This window comes from Heterodontus francisci, chromosome 32 (assembly GCF_036365525.1).
Source record: "Heterodontus francisci isolate sHetFra1 chromosome 32, sHetFra1.hap1, whole genome shotgun sequence".
Classification (NCBI taxonomy): Eukaryota; Metazoa; Chordata; class Chondrichthyes; order Heterodontiformes; family Heterodontidae; genus Heterodontus; species Heterodontus francisci.
The window spans coordinates 5,464,544-5,485,490 of NC_090402.1; the positions used below are offsets into that span (position 1 = coordinate 5,464,544).

Genomic DNA, 20,947 nt, shown 5'->3' on the forward strand with positions numbered 1-20,947 from the left:
AGTACCGAGGGAGCGCCGCACTGTCGGAGGGTTAGTACCGAGGGAGCGCCGCACGGTCGGAGGGTTAGTACCGAGGGAGCGCCGCACTGTCGGAGGGTCAGTACAGAGGGAGCGCCGCACAGTCGGAGGGTTAGTACAGAGGGAGCGCCGCACAGTCGGAGGGTTAGTACCGAGGGAGCGCCGCACGGTCGGAGGGTTAGTACCGAGGGAGCGCCGCACGGTCGGAGGGTTAGTACCGAGGGAGCGCCGCACGCTCGGAGGGTTAGTACCGAGGGAGCGCCGCACGCTCGGAGGGTTAGTACCGAGGGAGCGCCGCCGCACGGTCGGAGGGTTAGTACCGAGGGAGCGCCGCACGCTCGGAGGGTTAGTACCGAGGGAGCGCCGCACGCTCGGAGGGTTAGTACCGAGGGAGCGCCGCCGCACGGTCGGAGGGTCAGTACCGAGGGAGCGCCGCACGGTCGGAGGGTTAGTACCGAGGGAGCGCCGCACTGTCGGAGGGTCAGTACAGAGGGAGCGCCGCACAGTCGGAGGGTTAGTACAGAGGAAGCGCCGCACAGTCGGAGGGTTAGTACCGAGGGAGCGCCGCACGGTCGGAGGGTTAGTACCGAGGGAGCGCCGCACGGTCGGAGGGTTAGTACCGAGGGAGCGCCGCACGCTCGGAGGGTTAGTACCGAGGGAGCGCCGCACGCTCGGAGGGTTAGTACCGAGGGAGCGCCGCACGGTCGGAGGGTTAGTACCGAGGGAGCGCCGCACGGTCGGAGGGTCAGTACCGAGGGAGCGCCGCCGCACGGTCGGAGGGTTAGTACCGAGGGAGCGCTGCACAGTCGGAGGGTTAGTACCGAGGGAGCGCCGCACGCTCGGAGGGTTAGTACCGAGGGAGCGCCGCACGCTCGGAGGGTCAGTACTGAGGGAGCGCCGCACGGTCGGAGGGTTAGTACCGAGGGAGCGCCGCACGGTCGGAGGGTTAGTACCGAGGGAGCGCCGCACAGTCGGAGGGTTAGTACCGAGGGAGCGCCACACTGTCGGAGGGTTAGTACCGAGGGAGCGCCGCACGGTCGGAGGGTTAGTACAGAGGGAGCGCCGCACTGTCGGAGGGTTAGTACCGAGGGAGCGCCGCACTGTCGGAGGGTTAGTACCGAGGGAGCGCCGCACGCTCGGAGGGTCAGTACCGAGGGAGCGCCGCACGCTCGGAGGGTCAGTACTGAGGGAGCGCCGCACGGTCGGAGGGTTAGTACCGAGGGAGCGCCGCACTGTTGGAGGGTTAGTACCGAGGGAGCGCCGCACGGTCGGAGGGTTAGTACCGAGGGAGCGCCGCACGGTCGGAGGGTTAGTACCGAGGGAGCGCCGCACGGTCGGAGGGTTAGTACCGAGGGAGCGCCGCCGCACGGTCGGAGGGTTAGTACCGAGGGAGCGCCGCACTGTTGGAGGGTCAGTACCGAGGGAGCGCCGCCGCACGGTCGGAGGGTTAGTACCGAGGGAGCGCCGCACGCTCGGAGGGTCAGTACCGAGGGAGCGCCGCACGGTCGGAGGGTTAGTACCGAGGGAGCGCCGCACGGTCGGAGGGTCAGTACTGAGGGAGCGCCGCACGGTCGGAGGGTTAGTACCGAGGGAGCGCCGCACTGTTGGAGGGTTAGTACCGAGGGAGCGCCGCACTGTTGGAGGGTTAGTACTGAGGGAGCGCCGCACTGTTGGAGGGTGGGTGCTGAGGGAGTGCTGCACGGTCAGAGGGTTAGTACCGAGGGAGCGCCGCACTGTTGGAGGGTTAGTACCGAGGGAGCGCCGCACTGTTGGAGGGTGGGTGCTGAGGGAGTGCTGCACGGTCAGAGGGTTAGTACCGAGGGAGCGCCGCACTGTTGGAGGGTTAGTACCGAGGGAGCGCCGCACGGTTGGAGGGTTAGTACCGAGGGAGCGCCGCACGGTTGGAGGGTTAGTACCGAGGGAGCGCCGCACGGTTGGAGGGTTAGTACCGAGGGAGCGCCGCACGGTTGGAGGTGCCACCTTTCGGACAAGATGTTAAACTGACACCCCGTCTGCACTCTCAGGTAGATGTAAATGATCTCATGGCGGGGAGTCTTCTCCTGTGTCCTGACCAATATTTATCTTGCAATCAGCAACACAAAAGATAGATTTTCTGGTCATTATCACATTGCTAGTACTGGGATAGTGCTGTGCACAAATTGGCTACTGCGTTTCCTACATTACAACAGTGACTGGACTTCAAAAGTATTTCATTGTCTATAAAATGCTTTTTGGAATGTCTCAATGAGGTGAAAGGCTCTGTAGAACTGAGAGTCCTTTCTTTCTCTTTTCAACTTGATCCAGCTTTTAAGTGACAGGCTTTGCAGTACCAGCCAGGAGTGAGGCCATATCCTGTTTCTTTTTATTCATGAACCCCTTTCACTAGCTGTGGCTGCAGGTAACGATTCCAGGGATCCTGCAGGATAGGTCAGCCTCCTATCAGGATTCCCTGCATTATTGTGGCAACTCTATGCCTAGTGCAGTGCAGGGTACCAGGCAGTGCGAGTGGTCGGCAGAGGGTTGGGATAGGGCGATTCCATCTATGATCTTTGCATCTGCTCCCCCTGGGGTAAAGGGTTTCTGTTTCCCCTCCCTTCCCACCCTCTTTTAGTAGCAAAACTCTCAGGCAGCAACCCACTCCTCCAAACGGGCCAAAGCTCTGACACCACCAGTCCTGCGCCAGCTCCTTGATGCCAGATTGGTGCCCCTGGCAGACCAGAGATTCCCCTCCCCCAGAGCAGACCAGTTCTCCTCTCAAACCCCAAACAGGCCCAGACCACCCCCTACCCCCTGGGCTCCAGTGTAAACTTGGGAATGCGTGAGAGAGCTGGTTCCAGGACTGACCTGTTTAAGACGTTAAGGTAGAGTCTGGTGAACATGCCCTTTCCCGGACCCCCGGCTGAGAACGAGCCCCCGCCGCCCATCATCATGTTTAGTACGGCAAAGGGGATGAAATCGTCCTCCTGAAACCAAAAAGAACCTTTCAATCATGCTCACCCATCACACTGTGTCCCCCTCCAGCCCACACAACATAGAGGGAGCTTTACTCTGTATCTAACCCCGTGTCCTGGGAGTGTTTGATGGGACAGTGTAGAGGGAGCTTTACTCTGTATCTAACCCCGTGCTGTACCTGTCCTGGGAGTGTTTGATGGGGACAGTGTAGAGGGAGCTTTACTCTGTATCTAACCCCGTGCTGTACCTGTCCTGGGAGTGTTTGATGGGGACAGTGTAGAGGGAGCTTTACTCTATATCTAACCCCGTGCTGTACCTGCCCTGGGAGTGTTTGATGGGGACGGTGTAGAGGGAGCTTTACTCTATATCTAACCCCGTGCTGTACCTGTCCTGGGAGTGTTTGATGGGGACAGTGTAGAGGGAGCTTTACTCTATATCTAACCCCGTGCTGTACCTGTCCTGGGAGAGTTTGATGGGGACAGTGTAGAGGGTGCTTTACTCTGTATCTAACCCTGTGCTGTACCTGTCCTGGGAGTGTTTGATGGAGACAGTGTAGAGGGTGCTTTACTCTGTATCTAACCCCGTGCTGTACCTGTCCTGGGAGTGTTTGATGGGGACAGTGTAGAGGGTGCTGTTCTTCAGCCAGCTACAGGACCATGCTTTACCTCCCCTGAGCAGCGTGTCTCAGTGCAATGTGGAAAGGTTTGAACCCACATTTCTCGATTGTGCACATCAAGGTATTGCTCTGCACAGACCCTCAGACATGCTGCAGCCCCGCTCACTGCAGGGCCTGAACCCTCCTAGTCACCTGCAAACAAGCAAATCATTCCATTTCTTCCACTCACCTCGAAGTCCAGTGTTTAACATTTGAAATTGTTACGAAAGTTCTTCCATTTTTTGTTAAATTTTGAGGACTTGTGATTTAAAACTGAAAAGGATTCCATGGATTTTTTTTTCACAAGGGTCACTGATGGGTTGTTTGAAAACAACATTTACTGGAAGTCACTTGTCTTCAGATAAATACTCCCGGGACTTTTTGACCTGGGAAAGCTGTTCACAGAGAAGTGACAGGTCAAGATTTATAGGGGTCAGGAGGCTTGACTCTTGAGATATTGTTTTGGTTTTGCTTTGGACAGTCATTTAGGGTGTGGGCAGTGTTTTGAAAGGAGTTTTTAAAAAATAACCTGCCAAGGACAAAATCCCAACTCGGCCTTTCCATCTCTTTGAAAATCCTGCCAGTTTTTCCATCTCTTTGAGAAGCTCTTAGAAGTGAGTGTAAGAAATAGAGAAATTGATGCTGCATTCCTCCTGAAACCCCTGTTGTGCATTTCTCCTGAAAGGCCTGCCAAGCTAATCTTTAACGTCGCCTGAAAAGAACTGTTCTAGAAAGATCCCAGTGACAGCTGTCTACACGTATTTTGGACGCCAGAATAAAGGGACAACTGTCATCTTTCCACATCTCTTTTTCTCTTCAAGAATTAGCACGTAGTTAGCCAAAGTATTTCTTTGTAACAGAGCTCTAAGAGAGACAATCTCTATTTTTCCGTTAACCAGAGTGTGTATGTGACGGGCTAAGGTACAAAGGGAACTTTCATATCTCAATCTGTGTGTAAATGTTTGTTTCGTTGCTGGATAAGTCTTGTTTTATAATAAACTGTTAATTCTGTTGTTTATTAAAGAAACCTGGTTGGTGTACTTTATTCTGGAATAAAGAGTAGAGTTTATGATTGACCATATCGGTAACTGGGTAAACATTTAAGTATAAGTTGTGACCTGTGGAGAAGTGGAACTAGAAAAGACAGTGCACTCCTCCCACCTCAGTCATAACAAAATACCTTTCTGCTAATTCTTTCTGCTTCTCCCACGCTTTCCTGTCCTTTCTCATTCCTGGGGTTATGGTCCCATGGGCACCAGCTGCTCTCTGGAACCTCTTCCTAGGTGAGCCCTGACCAGACAGGCTATTTGACTGTTGGGGCATCAGAGCAGATCCTGATCTTGTTTCTACCCAATGCGCAGACATACACCTTCCAATGGAACAGCATCAGGATAGGAACACAGGGTAGGTTTCTCCTCCTTATCTCGGGGCAATGAATCCCATTTAAAAACAACTCACTGGATGTGAGCATTGCTGGTAAGGCTAGTGTTCACTGCCCATCCCTAGTTGTCCTGAGCTGCCTTCTTGAGCCGCTGGTAGCAGGCTTGATACAAACTGAGTGACCACTTCAGAAGCCAGTTAAGAGTCAAGCACATTGCTGTGGATCTGGAGTCACATACAGGCCCAGACTGGGTAAGGACCGCAGGTTTCCTTCCCTCAAGGACATTAGTGACCCAGTTGGGTTTTTACAATAATTCAACAGCTTCATGGTCACTTTTATGATCCCAGATCTTTATTTCCATAATTAAACGGAATTCTCAAACTGCCTGCAATGGGATTTGATTGTGTTCTCTCAATTATTAGTCCAGTGATGTAACCGTTACACCACAGCCCCATCCAACCACTGATTCAAAGTTTTTAGTGTTGTTATAAAACATACTCACCAGGAAGGAGCAGCTTTCCAGTCCGATCATGATGTGAGTGAGTTCTGGGATGGGAGTGGGTCCCATGCTGACGTCAGTCATGTCTTTCTCCACCTGGGGAATCAGATACACTGTGGGTTGTGTTGCACAGACAGTCACTGTCCCGCCTCTGTTTTCCCACCCCCTAAAACAACAGGAGACTAGACAGTCCTGTCCACTCCAGATGCTCAGAGTTGCTCACACTAGAGGGGTGCAAAGGAAACCCAACCCAAGTCTGAATGCTGGACCCGGAAGCCCGACCCGACGCGACACGTGCCGTCGGATCCCATCGGGGTCGGGTCGGGTAGCAGGCCTTTACCCATGTACTGATTACCCATGTCCCCTGCTCCCCCAGATACCCCCAGCCCCGCACCCCCATTCCTAACCCTTCAGGGCACAGGACAGGCAGGGGCAGAAAGAAAGGAAGAAAATGGCCTCCACAAGCCTGGGCCACCCTCTACCTTCACCTAGTCACAGTACAGCAGCTGCAGACTAACTCGGGGTGGTCTCCAGGTGGGATTTTCCTAGAGAATTTCTTGTGTGCATTCTGGGGATGATTTCTGCAGCGCAAACAGCGTCTCACCTTCACGATTCCCCCGGTGTACTGGGAGATGGACCGGTCCACATCAGTGGGCTTTCCTGACCCCCAAACTGGGGTTACTCCTGTGAGGCATTGAAAAGGGAAAGCGGTTGATCAGTGTAAGTAAGTCAGACCTCATCTGTATCTACAGACCCCTCCTCACCTCTCCCCATAGCACCTGAACAGTCATAACCCAAATGTCAGTCTTGTTCAGTGGGGAGCTCTCTCACCTCTGAGTCTGAAGGTTGTGTGATCAAACCCCACTCTAGAGATTTGAGTACAAAATCCAGGCTGACACTCCCAGCACAGTACTGAGGGAGTGCTGCACTGTTAGAGATGCTGCTTTTCAGCAGAGACGTGTAATTGAAGCACTGTTGTCTCTCTGGGGAAGATGTTTGAAGTGTAGCTGAATGGCAAGAATATGGAGAGCTTATGGAAACTGGGATTGTTCTCCTTAGGTAGGAGAAGGTTAAGAGAAGATTTAACAAAGGCGTTCAAAATCACAAAGGGCTTTGATGAGTAAAATCGGTTACCACTGGCAGGAGGCGGAAGATACAGGTTTAAGGAATAATGATCTGGAATACGCTACCTGAAAGGGCAGTGGAAGCAGTTTCAATCATAATTTTTGAAAGGGAATTGGATAAATATGAAGGGGAAGAATTTGCAGGCAAGTGGGATTAATTGGATAACTCTTTCAAAGAGCCAGCACAGGCACGATGGGCCGAATGGCCTCCTGGGCTGCAAAGAGGTACAAATAGTTTGATATTTGGGAATGACAGGCTTCTTCATCTGAACCATCATTCAGAGATTTCTTTTTGCCCATGGATACACAGATGAATGAAACAACAGATGTGTGTTTAACGATAGCTGTGCAGGTGCCCTGGTACCCAGGAGATATTTCTTTGCGTGCTCCACCAGTTGGTCATGATCCACTCCGACCCCAGCCAGCACCAGCCTGTCCGGAGTGTAGTAATTCCGCAGGTACAAGTGAAGCAGCTTCTGATCAATTTTCTCTACGTTTTCAGCAGGGCAGAATCTGGGCAGTCCCACGGTGTTGTCCCGGTAAGCTGCCTGGTGGGATAAAGGAGAAAATGTTCACCGTCTATTCCACCCCGACTCGACACTTTCAACTACCCAACATCTGCCTTTCTCTCCTCCTCTCCCGCCAACTTCTTCAATAAAAAAAATCTCCCTTTCATCGTGAGAGAGCTGGAATACAAAGAGATGCTTCGGCTGGAAAGGGCTCTGGTCAGACCCCATCTTGGGTAACGCAGGTTCCATTCTGGGCACCACACTTCAAGAAGGATATATTGGCCTTGGAGAGGGTGCAGCGCAGATTCACCAAAGTGATACTGCAGCTAAAGGAATTAAACTGAGGACAGGTTGCACAGACTACTCCAGTACAGAAGATTAAGGGATGATCTAACAGAGGGGTTTAAGATGATTCGAGGCTTTCATAGGGTAGAGCAAGAGAAACTAGTTCCTCTGATGGGGGGAGTCCAGAACAAGGGGTAAGAACCTTAAAATTAGAGCCTGCACTGAAACAGGCCCTTCGGCCCACTGAGTCTGTGCCAACCAACAACCACCCATTTATACTAATCCTACATTAATCCCATATTCCCGACCACATCCCCACCATTCTCCTACCACCTACCTACACTAGGGGCAATTTATAATGGCCAATTTACCGATCAGTCTTTGGCTGTGCAAGTCTTTGGCTGTGGGAGGAAACCAGAGCACCCGGCGGAAACCCACGCGGTCACAGGGACAACTTGCAAACTCCGCACAGGCAGTACATAGAACTGAACCCGGGTCGTTGGCACTGTGAGGCTGCGGTGCTAACCACTGCGCCACTGTGCCGCCCTTCACACAGAGGGGAGTGGAAATCTGGAACACTCTCCTCCAAAAAGCTGTTGGTGCTGGGGGTCAATTGAAAATGTCAAAACTGAGATTGATGGACTTTTGCTGGGTAAGGGGATTACGGGTTACAGAGCCAAGGTGGGTAGAGAGAGTTAAGATACAGATCAGCCATGAACCAATTAAATAGAACAGGTTTGAATGGCCTCCTCCTGTTCCTGTGTAACGAGCTCGAGGGGCTGAACGGCCTCCTCCTCACAGGGGCGCAGTGGTTAGCACCGCAGACTCACAGCTCCAGCGACCCGGGTTCAATTCTGGGTACTGCCTGTGCGAAGTTTGCAAGTTCTCCCTGTGACCGTGTGGGTTTTCTCCGGGTGCTCCGGTTTCCTCCCACAGCCAAAGACTTGCAGGTTGATAGGTAAATTGGCCATTATGAATTGCCCCTAGTGTAGGTAGGTGGTAGGAGAATGGTAGGGATGTGGTGGGAATATGGGATTAGTGTAGGATCAGTATAAATGGGTGGTTGATGGTCGGCACAGACTCGGTAGGCCGAAGGGCCTGTTTCAGTGCTGTATCTAAGTTCTTCCTGTGTAACTAGCTCAAGGGGCTGAATGGCCTTCTCCTGTTGTCTTTTCTTCCTAGAGGTGCTGACTACTGCTAAGGTTCGATCCAACATGATCCTCCCCACCACCATTCTGCCAGCGTACCTCCCCCGAGTGCTGATTCGATGTGCCGAGGTGCAGACAGCGTTTGCTGGCTGGATATTCAGCATTAAGCTGACCCAGATCTTGGCTTTAGCCAAAGTCCACACACACTCACATTACATCATGGACTTTGATCAGCAGAAGGTGCCCAGGCTGATATCCCCATTCCTAACCCTTCAGCGACTAGGCCATGGCACACTGGGTAGCACTCTGACCTCAAACAGATGTTTTTGGGACAGTTTGATGCTCCCTCCCTGGTTGAATATACTTCCAGCAATCATTCCAGAGACATGAGCACAAAGTCTAGACTGGAATTCCGAGTGCAGTCCAGAGAGTGCTGCACTGTCAGAGGGTCAGTACTGAGGGAGTGCTGCACTGTCAGAGGGTCAGTACTGAGGGAGTGCCGCACTGTCAGAGGGTCAGTACTGAGGGAGTGCTGCACTGTAGGAGGGTCAGTACTGAGGGAGTGCTGCACTGTCAAAGGGTCAGTACTGAGGGAGTGCCGCACTGTCGGAGGGTCAGTACTGATGGAGTGCTGCACTGTCGGAGGGTCAGTACTGAGGGAGTGCCGCACTGTCAGAGGGTCAGTACTGAGGGAGTGCTGCATTGTCGGAGGGTCAGTACTGAGGGAGTGCTGCAATGTCGGAGGGTCAGTACTGAGGGTGTGCTGCACTGTCGGAGGGTCAGTGCTGAGGGTGTGCTGCACTGTCGGAGGGTCAGTACTGAGGGTGTGCTGCACTGTCGGAGGGTCAGTACTGAGGGTGTGCTGCACTGTCGGAGGGTGAGTACTGAGGGAGTGCTGCATTATCAGAGGGTCAGTACTGAGGGAGTGCTGCACTGTCGGAGGGTCAGTACTGAGGGTGTGCTGCATTGGCAGAGGGTGAGTACTGAGGGAGTGCTGCATTATCAGAGGGTCAGTACTGAGGGAGTGCCGCACTGTCAGAGGGTCAGTACTGAGGGAGTGCTGCACTGTCGGAGGGTCAGTACTGAGGGAGTGCTGCACTGTCGGAGGGTCAGTACTGAGGGTGTGCTGCACTGTCGGAGGGTCAGTACTGAGGGAGTGCTGCATTATCGGAGGGTCAGTACTGAGGGACTGCTGCACTGTCGGAGGGTCAGTACTGAGGGGGTGCTGCACTGTCGGAGGGTCAGTACTGAGGGTGTGCTGCACTGTCGGAGGGTCAGTAATGAGGGTGTGCTGCACTGTCGGAGGGTGAGTACTGAGGGTGTGCTGCACTGTCGGAGGGTCAGTACTGAGGGTGTGCTGCACTGTCGGAGGTTCAGTACTGAGGGTGTGCTGCACTGTCGGAGGGTCAGTACTGAGGGTGTGCTGCACTGTCGGAGGGTGAGTACTGAGGGAGTGCTGCATTATCAGAGGGTCAGTACTGAGGGAGTGCTGCACTGTCGGAGGGTCAGTACTGAGGGAGTGCTGCATTATCGGAGGGTCAGTACTGAGGGTGTGCTGCATTGGCAGAGGGTCAGTACTGAGGGAGTGCTGCATTATCGGAGGGTCAGTACTGAGGGTGTGCTGCATTGGCAGAGGGTCAGTACTGAGGGAGTGCTGCATTATCGGAGGGTCAGTACTGAGGGAGTGCTGCACTGTCAGAGGGTCAGTACGGAGGGAGTGCTGCATTATCGGAGGGTCAGTACTGAGGGTGTGCTGCATTGGCAGAGGGTGAGTACTGAGGGAGTGCTGCATTATCGGAGGGTCAGTACTGAGGGAGTGCTGCATTATCGGAGGGTCAGTACTGAGGGAGTGCTGCACTGGACCCCTCTGCTCTCTCAAGTGAATGTTAAAGATCCTACAGCACTAATGTAGGAAGAGCAGGGGGAGTTTGTTCTCCCCAGTGTCTTGACAGATATTTATCCTCCAAACATCATCACAAAAATAAACAGGTTATCTGGTCATTATCGCATTGTTGTCTGTGGGATCGTGCTATGCGTAAATTGGCTCCCTTGTTTGCAACAGTGACGACACTTCAAAAAGTATGTCATTGGCTGTAAAGCGCTTTGGGACGTCCTACAATTGTGAAAGGCACTATAGAAATGCAAGTCTTCCTTTGTTTATGGTGTCCCTATGCTACCCTGAATCAGCTAACACAAGGAAGTGGAGGGGGATAAAAACAAGAAATGCTGAACCACTCAGCAGGTCTGGCAGCCTCTGTGGAAAGAGAAGTTTCGGGTCAGTGACCCTTCTTCAGAAGTGGAGGGGGAACCTGGATCAGCTACCGTGTCCAGCCTGGAACGTTTCTTGAAATAAATTCTGCTATAATTATGAATCTCACTTTGTTTCAAATAATTCCTGCTGCTTTCAACTTTCATTTGTGGTAAATCTGAAAAGTCACATTACCGCATGGATCATCTCAGTCAGGAGAGGCTCAGGGTCTGGTCTCATCTGCAGGTCCTCCAGCTCAAAGCGGACAGATAGACGGGTCATCTCCAGTTCCTCATCTGAGGCAAAGAACAGATTGACAAATACATCAGCTCTGAGTCCCAGGCATAGGAGGCAGCGACTGTGCAGCCAGAAGCTAATCCTGTGGAGGAGGTTAAGTTCACACTGGGTTAGATCCTCATGATCCCAGCCTGGCATTAAACAGTTCATGGCTCCCACCCACCCCCAACTCCAATTGCTCCCCTCTTGGAGTCACTGAGTCTTACTGGGTTACAGATTGTACATGGCCAGTCAGTTAGAGGAGGTACAGGGAGCTGGTGAGGAGACTGAACCCTAGGGACAGGAGGCAATGCTGGGGCTGAAAGGGAACCAAAGGAATAGGAGATGGCCATTCAGCTGCTCAAGACTGTTCTGCCATTCAATTAGATTGCCGACCAAACAGGCTGTCCTTTATGTGGGAGCTGAATCAAGCTATTTAACTTGGGGGTGCATCACAGCTGAACGTTCAACCGGCACTCACCCAACATGCATGCATGTTTTCCAGCGGAGTGTGTTATTGGGATAAGGATCACGGAATTTCCCTTTCCCTGACTCATGGCCAATGAGGTGATCTGTCACATCATGTCTGCTCCTTAACTCAGTGGATAAAACTCTCACCGAATGAGAAGGTCGTGGGTTCAATGCACACTCCGGAAACTTGAGCCCATAATCCAGGCTGACACTGCCAGTGCAGTACAGAGGGAGCGCCGCACCATCGGAGGGAGCCCCGCACCCTCGGAGGGGTTGGAGATTCTGTCTTTTAGATGAGATGTCAAACTGAGACCCTGTCTGCCCTCTCAGATAAACATAAAAGATCCCACGGCCACTATTTTGAAGGAGTTCTCCCCGGTGTCCTGGCCAATATTTACCCCTCAAGCAACATCAGTAAATCAGATTATCTGGATCATTATCACATTGCTGTTTGTGGGATCTTGTTGTGTGCAAATTGGATGTACTATTTTCTACATTACAATAGTGACAGCATTTCAAAAGTTCTTCATTGGCTGTAAAGCACTTTGGGACATGCTGAAGTGGTGAAAGGCGCCATAGAAATGCAAGTCTTTCTTTTTTCAGCACAGGCTGGAGAAAATTCACCTACTGAATCAGACAGAAAATGGGCTCGATGCCAGTGACAAATCTCAACACAGAGGAAGGTTTAGATCCCTAGTGTTCAGCTGTTTCAGTCCACTGACGTAGCAGAGGTGTATAATAAAGCCCTGCGGGTAACAGTGCAACTCACAGGACGAGATGTTCCTCTGTGAGTAAGATGCAGCAAAGGGACAGCCCATCCCACAATAACCACCCACTGCCCCAACACCACTGTCCAGGATTTGACCAGATCTCTGCACTCCTCCAATTCCGGCCTCTTGAGCATCCCGAGTTTAATCGCTCTACCATTGGCGGCTGTGCCTTCAGCTGCCTGGGCCTCATTTTTTCTTTCCTCCTTTAAGATGCTTTTTAAAACCCACCCCTTTTCCCAAGCTTTTGGTCACCTGGCCTAATATCTCCTTATGTGGCTTGGTGTCAACATTTTTCTGATAACACTCCTGTGAAACACGGTGGGATGTTTTACGTTAAAGCTGCTATAAATACAAGCTGCTGTTTTTTTTTTCCATTCATTCACGGGATGTGGGCGTCACTGGCTATGCCAGCATTTATTGCCCATCCCTAATTGCCCTTGAGAGGGTGGTGGTGAGCTGCCTTCTTCAACTGCTGCAGTCCATGTGGGGTAGGTACACCCACAGTGCTGTTCGGAAGAGAGTTCCAGGATTTTGACTCAGCGACAGTGAAGGAACGGCGATATAGTTCCAAGTCAGGATGGTGTGTGACTTGGAGGGGAACTTGCAGGTGGTGGTGTTCCCATGCATTTGCTGCCCTTGTCCTTCTAGTTGGTAGAGGTCGCGGGTTTGGAAGGTGCTGTCTAAGGAGTCTTGGTGCATTGCTGCAGTGCATCTTGTAGATGGTACACACTGCTGCCTCTGTGCGTCTGTGGTGGAGGGAGTGAATGTTTGTAGATGGGGTGCCAATCAAGCGGGCTGCTTTGTCCTGGATGGTGTCGAGCTTCTTGAGTGTTGTTGGAGCTGCACCCATCCAGGCAAGTGGCGAGTATTCCATCACACTCCTGACTTGTGCCTTGTAGATGGTGGACAGGCTTTGGGGAGTCAGGCGCTGTTACTCGCCTCAGGATTCCTAGCCTCTGACCTGCTCTTGTAGCCACGGTATTTATATGGCTACTCCAGTTCAGTTTCTGGTCAATGGTAGCCCCTAGGATGTTGATAGTGGGGGATTCAGCGATGGTAATGCCGTTGAATGTCAAGGGGAGATAGTTAGATTCTCTCTTGTTGGAGATGGTCATTGCCTGGCACTTGTGCGGCACAAATGTTACTTGCCACTTATCAGCCCAAGCCTGGATATTGTCCAGGTCTTGCTGCATTTCTACATGGACTGCTTCAGTATCTGAGGAGTCACGAATGGTGCTGAACATTCTGCAATCATCAGCGAACATCCCCACTTCTGTCCTTATGATTGAAGGAAGGTCATTGATGAAGCAGCTGAAGATGGTTGGGCCTAGGACACTACCCTGAGGAACTCCTGCAGTGATGTCCTGGAGCTCAGATGATTGACCTCCAACAACCACAACCATCTTCCTTTGCGCTAGGTATGACTCCAGCCATCAGAGGGTTTTCCCCCTGATTCCCATTGACTTCAGTTTTGCTAGGGCTCCTTGATGCCATTCTCGGTCAAATGCTGCCTTGATGTCAAGGGCAGTCACTCTCACCTCACCTCTTGAGTTCAGCCCTTTTGTCCATGTTTGAACCGAGGCTGTAATGAGGTCAGGAGCTGAGTGGCCCTGGAGGAACCCATACTGAGCGTCACTGATCAGGTTATTGCTAAGCAAGTGCCGCTTGATGGCACTGTTGATGACACCTTCCATCACTTTACTGATGATTGAGAGTAGGCTGATGGGGCGGTAATTGGCCGGCTTGGACTTGTCCTGCTTTTTGTGTACAGGACATACCTGGGCAATTTTCCACATTGCAGGATAGATGCCTGTGTTGTAGCTGTACTGGAACAGCTTGGCTAGGGGCGCGGCAAGTTCTGGAGCACAGGTCTTCAGTACTATTGCCGGAATATTGTCAGGGCCCATAGTTTTTGCAGTATCCTGTGCCTTCAGTCGTTTCTTGATATCACGTGGAGTGAATCGAATTGGCTGCAGTCTGGCATGTGTGATGCTGGGGACTTCAGGAGGAGGCTGAGATGGATCATCAACTCGGCACTTCTGGCTGAAGATTGTTGCAAATGCTTCAGCCTTACCTTTCGCACTGATGTGCTGGGCTCCCCCATCATTGAGGATGGGGATATTTGTAGAGCCACCTCCTCCAGTTAGTTGTTTAATTGTCCAGCACCATTCACGGCTGGATGTGGCAGGACTGCAAAGTTTAGATCTGATCCGTTGGTTTTGGGATCGCTTAGCTCTGTCTATCGCATGCTGCTTACGCAGTTTGGCATGTGAGTAGTCCTGTGTTGTAGCTTCACCAGGTTGACACCTCATTTTGAGGTATGCCTGGTGCTGCTCCTGGCATGCCCTCCTGTACTCTTCATTGAACCAGGGTTGGTCTCCTGGCTTGATGGTAATGGTAGAGTGGGGGATATGTCAGGCCATGAGGTTACAGATTGTGGATGAGTACAATTCTGCTGCTGCTGATGGCCCACAGCGCCTCATGGATGCCCGGTTTTGCATTGCTAGATCTGTTTGAAATCTATCCCATTTAGCACGGTGATAGTACCACACAACACGATGGACAGTATCCTCAATGTGAAGGCAGGACTTCATCTCCACAAGGACTGTGCGGTGGTCACTCCTACCAATACAGTCATGGACAGAAGCATCTGCGGCAGGCAGTTTGGTGAGGACGCGGTCAAGTATGTTTTCCCCTCGTGTTGGTTCCCCCACCACCTGCTGCAGACCCAGTCTAGCAGCTATGTCCTTTAGGACTTGGCCAGCTCGGTCAGTAGTGGTGTTACCGAGCCACTCTTGGTGATGGACATTGAAGCCCCCCACCCAGAGTACATTTTGTGCCCTTGCCACCCTCATTGCTTCCTCCAAGTGGTGTTCAACATGGAGGAGTACAGAGTCATCAGCTGAGGGAGGGCAGTAGGTGGTAATCAGTAGAAGGTTACCTTGCCCATGTTTGATCTGATGCCATGAGACTTCATGGGGTGCGGAGTCGATGTTGAGGACTCCCAGGGCAACTCCCTCCCTACTGTATACCACTGTGCCACCACGTCTGGTGGGTCTGTCCTGCCGGTGGGACAGGACATACCCGGGGATGGTGATGGCAGTGTCTGGGACATTGTCTGTAAGGTATGATTCCGTGAGTATGACAATGTCAGGTTGTTGCTTGACTAGTCTGTGGGACAGCTCTACCCAACTTTGGCACAAGCCCCCTGATGTTAGTAAGGAAGACTTTGCAGGGTCGACAGGGCTGGGTTTGCCATTGTCGTTTCCGGTGCCTAGGTCGATGCCGGGTAGCCCGTCCGGTGTCATTCCTTTTTATAGACTTCATAGCGGTTAGGTACAACTGAGTGGCTTGCTAGGCCATTTCAGAGGGCATGTAAGAGTTAACCACATTGCTGTGGGTCTGGAGTCACATGTAGGCCAGACCAAGTAAGGACAGCAGATTTCCTTCCCTCAAGGACATTAGTGAACCAGATGGGTTTTTACAACAATCGACAATGGTTTCATGGCCATCATTAGACTAGCTTTTAATTCCAGATTTATTAATTAAATTCAAATTCCACCTTCTGCTGTGGTGGGATTCGAACCCATGTCCCCAGAGAAATACCCTGGGTCTCTGGGTTACCAGTCCAATGATAATACCACTACGCCACTGCCTACCCTTGGTGTCCTTGACTGCACTGAGGAACTACGCCCCTGTGATGAGCGTAGGTCTCACACACAGGGTTAGGAAATAATGGCTGCCCACCAGTACAGTTGCCAACTCTAGTTGGACGCATTCCTGGAGATTGTGTCACATGGTCTCCCACCTCCAACTGCCCCGCCCTCAGACTCCCGTCATTGGCCTCCCGACATGTCAATCCTCGTAGTGTCCCATCTTTCTGCACCAATCAGAAAGCGAACAGACACTTCATTACCTCATTGGATGCTTCAGGACTGTCTGTCAAACAGCCTTTTATCTCCTGATAGCCAATGTTTTTATAAATAATAAAGAAAATGGTTTAAAGAATTTTACAATTTTTAAAAATATCCCCATGAATTTTCTCTCGGGTGTCCTGGAGATTAATCTTTAATTCCTGGAGGCTCTAGGGTAACCCTGGAAGGTTGGCAACCCCATGGCACCAGGCAAGAGGGCAATGGAAAAGCAGCCCCTTGTCCCCCATCCCATAAACCAGGAATGACCCCAATCCCAGACTCAGACCAGCTCGTCAAAGGAATTAACTCTTTCTGCAATTAATATGCGAAGTTATGCAGGAGAGTAATGTGAATCTCTCCCCTTCTCATCTCATCTTTGTTACCTGTGAACCTTGGGTGAAGCACCACATCAGCAAGCAGATTGATGACTGTCTCCAGACCCTTCACCTCAGCAGAAACAGCAAACATCGTCGTGTCCCTGCAACACGATTGGAAACAAATCTTAATCCAGGTCACAGGAAAAGCTTCAAACTTATCTTGAAACTACTGAAAGCGTCCGTCACAATCTCGGGTTTTAAGATTATCAGATATCAGCCTAAAGATCCTCAGCATCACAGGCAGAGAAACCAGCCCTTTAAATATTCTGTAGGACTCTACCTGCTCTGCTCACCTCCCAAAACATCCCCTCCCCAAGCTCCATCCTGTGCACCTGAGCACTCTCTCCCTCCTCCCAGTACAAGAGCAGTAGCATCACCAACTCTCCCCTTCCCCCTCTAACCACCCCCTATCCCAATCCATGGCCTCCACACAGCAAGCCAGGTTTGGGGGAGGTTTCTACGCCCCTGGTATCCCCATCAGCTGTGACCCCAGGCAACAGCAGATGAAGAGGACTGACTCTCACTCAGGTGACCATCGAGGCTGGAACTCAAGGCAGCAGCACCGGGTCCACCTCCCCCAGTGATCCGCTCTCTCGTTAATGTCCCAGTGTTAGTGTCGGCAGATATTCTCTGCCCCCCCAGCCCACCAAGGTCTCTCTCGCCTCTCATCTTGCTACACAGCTCGCCCTTTAAAGGGTATAAATCTGTGAAGAATGTGGGACGCAAACAGACAGAGTGTGAAATAAAGACAGAAAGGAGACAGAGGGAAGGGGCGGCAGGTTTATGAGATGGACAGGCTGGGACAGAGATAACAACAAAGTAAAATGTGTGAGAGACGTCCAGAAACAGAAAGAGCAGGATCAGGTGAGGAGAGAGGGGCAAGTTTATCTAATTATTGTCCCAGCTGTTAAGGGATAATTATAACCTTTCCACAGGTGCTCACCATCTCAGCCAAGTTCATGTTACACCTGAGAGGTTCTAACTATCTAGAAAGATGAACAGATTGGCTCTATTCTCTGGAAAAGAGAAGACTGAAGGGTGAACGGTCTGCTAGAGGTCTGCAAGATTATGAAAGAGTCTGATAGTGTAGACGTAGAGATGATGTTTCTACTTGTGGGGGAGACCAGAACTGGGCATCATAAATATAAGATAGTCACTGGGAGGTGATAGCGCAGTGGTACTGTCACTGAACTAGTAACCTGGAGGCCCAGGCTAATGCTGGAGACATTCAAATTCCACCATGGCTGGAATTGGAATTGAAAGCAAGTCTCAGTAATGGTGCCATGAAACATAGGAGCAGGAGTAGGCCATTCAGCCCATCGAGCCTGCTCCACCATTCAATACGATCATGGCTGATCATCCACTTCAATGCCTTCTCCCCACACTATCCCCATATCCCTTTATATCATTTGTATTTAGAAATCTGTCAATCTCTGCTTTAAACATACTCAATGACTGAGCTTCCACAGCCCTCTGGGGTAGAGAATTCCAAAGATTCACAACCCTCTGAGTCAAGAAATTTCTCCCCATCTCTGTCCTAAGTGGCTTCCCCCTTATTTTGAAATTGTGTCCCCTGGTTCTAGACTCCCCAACCAGGGGAAACATCTTAGCTGCATCTACCCTGTCCATCCCTTTAAGTATTTTGTAGGTTTCAATGAGATCACCTCTCATTCTTCGAAACTCTAGAGAATTCAGGCCCAGCTTCCCCAGTCTCTCTTCATAGGACAGTCCCGCCATCCTGGGAACAGGTCTGGTGAACCTTCGTTGCACTCCCTCTATGGCAATAATATCCTTCCTAAGGTAAGGGAACCAAAACTGCACACAGTACTCCAGGTACGGTCTAACCAAGGTTCTATACAATTGAAGCAAGACTTCACTACTCCTGTACTCAAATCCTCTTGCGATAAAGGCTAATATTTCATTAGTCTTCCTAATTACTTGCTGCACCTGCATGTTAGCTTTCAGTGACTTATTGACAAGGACACCCAGGTCCCTTTGTACATCTACACTTTCTAATCTCTTACCATTTAAGAAATACTCTGCACATCTATTCCTCCTACCAAAATGGATAACCTCACATTTTTCCACATTATATTCCATCTGCCACCCACTCACTAAGTCTGTCCAAATCCCCTTGAAGCCGCTTTGCATCTTCCTCACAACACACATTCCCACCTATCATCAATTGTCGTAAAAATCCATCTGGTTCACTAATGTCCTTTAGGGAAGGAAATCTGTCATCCCTTTCTGGTCTGGCCTACATGTGACTCCAGACCCACAGCAATGTGGCTGACTCTTAACTTCCCTCTGAAATGGCCTAGCAAGCCATTCAGTTGTCAAGGGCAATTAGGGATGTGCAACAAATGCTGGCCAGCAACAGCCACATCCCATGAAAGAATTTTAAAAAACTAATAAATGCAATAGGGAATTCAGGAGAAATGTCTTTACCCAGAGAGTGGTGAGAATGTGGAACAGTGGAGGCTGGGTTATTAATATTTTAAGGCTGAGTTCGATAGATTCACGATTGACAAGGGAGTCAAAGGTTAAAGCAGGCAGACAGGAAAGTGGAGTTGAGGCCGCAATCAGATCAGCCATGATCTTATCAAATGGCGGAGCAGACTTGAGGGGCCGAATGGCCTACTCCTGCTCTTAATTCATATGTTCAGGGAGTGGTTGAGGTAAATAGTATACATGCATTTAAAAGGAAGTTGGATAAACACATGTTGGGGAAAGTAATAAAAGAATATGGTGATAGGGTGAGATGAAGTAAGCTGGGAGGAGGCTCATGTGGAGCATAAACACCAGCGTGGACCTGATGGGCCGAATGGCCTGTTTCTGTGTTGTAAATACCATGTAATGTGAAAGCCTGAAGAGGCGAGTGCATCACATCTAACCCTGATCCTCTGCTCCCAATAGCCACACATGTGCTTTCCAGGGGAGAAATGGCTGGCCAGCCACCAGGAGTGTGAGCTCTGGCTAATTTCCACTCTCCTCCCTACATATACCCCAATGTCAACTTAGTACCTCTACTGCCCTGAGATCAGCCCAGGGTGGCACCCATGTTCCCTGTAAGCTGTGCGCATGCATGGCCATGCAGCAACCCAGAAAGAACCACATAGGTCGCTCACGAGCGTGTGGTGCGTATATGCGGCCACGCAAAGAGATTTAAAGATATCTTGCACTGTAATGAACAGGTTGCACACAGTGAAAGCACTTGGAGGTGACATTGCCGGGACCGTCCCAGTTTGTGTGGCCCCAGCTGCACCCAGGGACCCGCTGCTCGACACGGATCCTGCAATTTTTTATTTTTTTTTTAAATAGTCACCTCAGCACACATCCCATCAGAGCCCCCACACTGAAGGAGCAATCACGAGGTTACAAAGCACAGACATCAGTTCCTGTCACATTTACCTGGAAGACTGGCAGTCGCAGATCCCGCCGTGTTTTTCCAGAGTGAGGAGGATTTCATCCTTGGAGCCAAACTGTGCTGTGGACTGTTGACAAAAACACAGCCAGATACAAGCTTAAAGAGTTCCATCTCAGCGCAGACATTAAACACGAGATGACCAACACACAACCTCCCACACCACCTCCAAAGTCCTCAATGCTATCATTACTTCAGAACGCTGAGCCAGAGGAAACAACCTCCCAGCAGAACAAGCAGCAAGTGCGTTCTCGTCAGGGGGACAAGATACGGAGAACAGGAGACGATGTATTAACAGCTACGTTGACAGCTGGGATCTAGCTTAAAATCAACTATGCAGGAGAAGCCCCAGATTGAATCACTTTCTGTTACTGGGGCAATAGTGTTGACATCACTGACTGGGGAGGGGGAAATCAGCTAACATTCATTGAAACATATAAAATTCCTAAGCAGCTCGACAGGGTCAATGGTGAGAGGTTGTTTCCCCCTGGCTGGGGAATCTGGAACATGGGGTCACAGTCTCAGGATAAGCGGTCGGCCATTTCAGACTGAGATAAGGAGAAATGTCTTCACTCAAGAGGATGGTGAATTGTTGGAATTCTCTACCTCAGAGCTGTGTGGATGCTCAGCGGTTGTGTATATTCAAGACATATTTTTGGGTACTAAGAGAATGAAGGGATCTGCAGATAATGCGGGAAGGTGGAGTTGATGTAGAAGATCAGCCATGATCATACTGAATGGTGGAGCAGGCTCAAAGGGCCTACTCCAGATCCTTTTACTTATGTAACAGCAAACCGCCACACGGGCAGCATCATTGTGATGCCCCCTGTGGTAGAATATCTGCACCAGATATTCCAGTGTCACACATGGAAAATAGCCACTTAAGAGTCACAGAA

General features: G+C 50.9%; 2 protein-coding genes across 2 annotated transcripts in view; one reads left to right on the plus strand and one right to left on the minus strand.

Moving 5' to 3' along the window:
* The window catches only part of inpp5e (inositol polyphosphate-5-phosphatase E), a 45,146-nt gene extending 40,544 nt beyond the window's left edge, over nucleotides 1–4,602 (plus strand). Inside the window, exon 11 of the mRNA XM_068012062.1 lies at nucleotides 4,311–4,602. Coding sequence (XP_067868163.1) covers nucleotides 4,311–4,331 — 21 coding nt within the window. The 3' untranslated portion in view covers nucleotides 4,332–4,602. The remainder of the gene's footprint in view (nucleotides 1–4,310) is intronic.
* The window catches only part of pmpca (peptidase, mitochondrial processing subunit alpha), a 41,927-nt gene that overhangs the window by 8,136 nt on the left and 12,844 nt on the right, over nucleotides 1–20,947 (minus strand). The window contains exons 4-10 of the mRNA XM_068012063.1: nucleotides 20,039–20,121; nucleotides 16,634–16,728; nucleotides 11,015–11,115; nucleotides 6,994–7,177; nucleotides 6,110–6,189; nucleotides 5,509–5,601; nucleotides 2,863–2,981 (exon numbers count right to left, since the gene is read on the minus strand). Coding sequence (XP_067868164.1) covers nucleotides 2,863–2,981; nucleotides 5,509–5,601; nucleotides 6,110–6,189; nucleotides 6,994–7,177; nucleotides 11,015–11,115; nucleotides 16,634–16,728; nucleotides 20,039–20,121 — 755 coding nt within the window. The remainder of the gene's footprint in view (nucleotides 1–2,862; nucleotides 2,982–5,508; nucleotides 5,602–6,109; nucleotides 6,190–6,993; nucleotides 7,178–11,014; nucleotides 11,116–16,633; nucleotides 16,729–20,038; nucleotides 20,122–20,947) is intronic.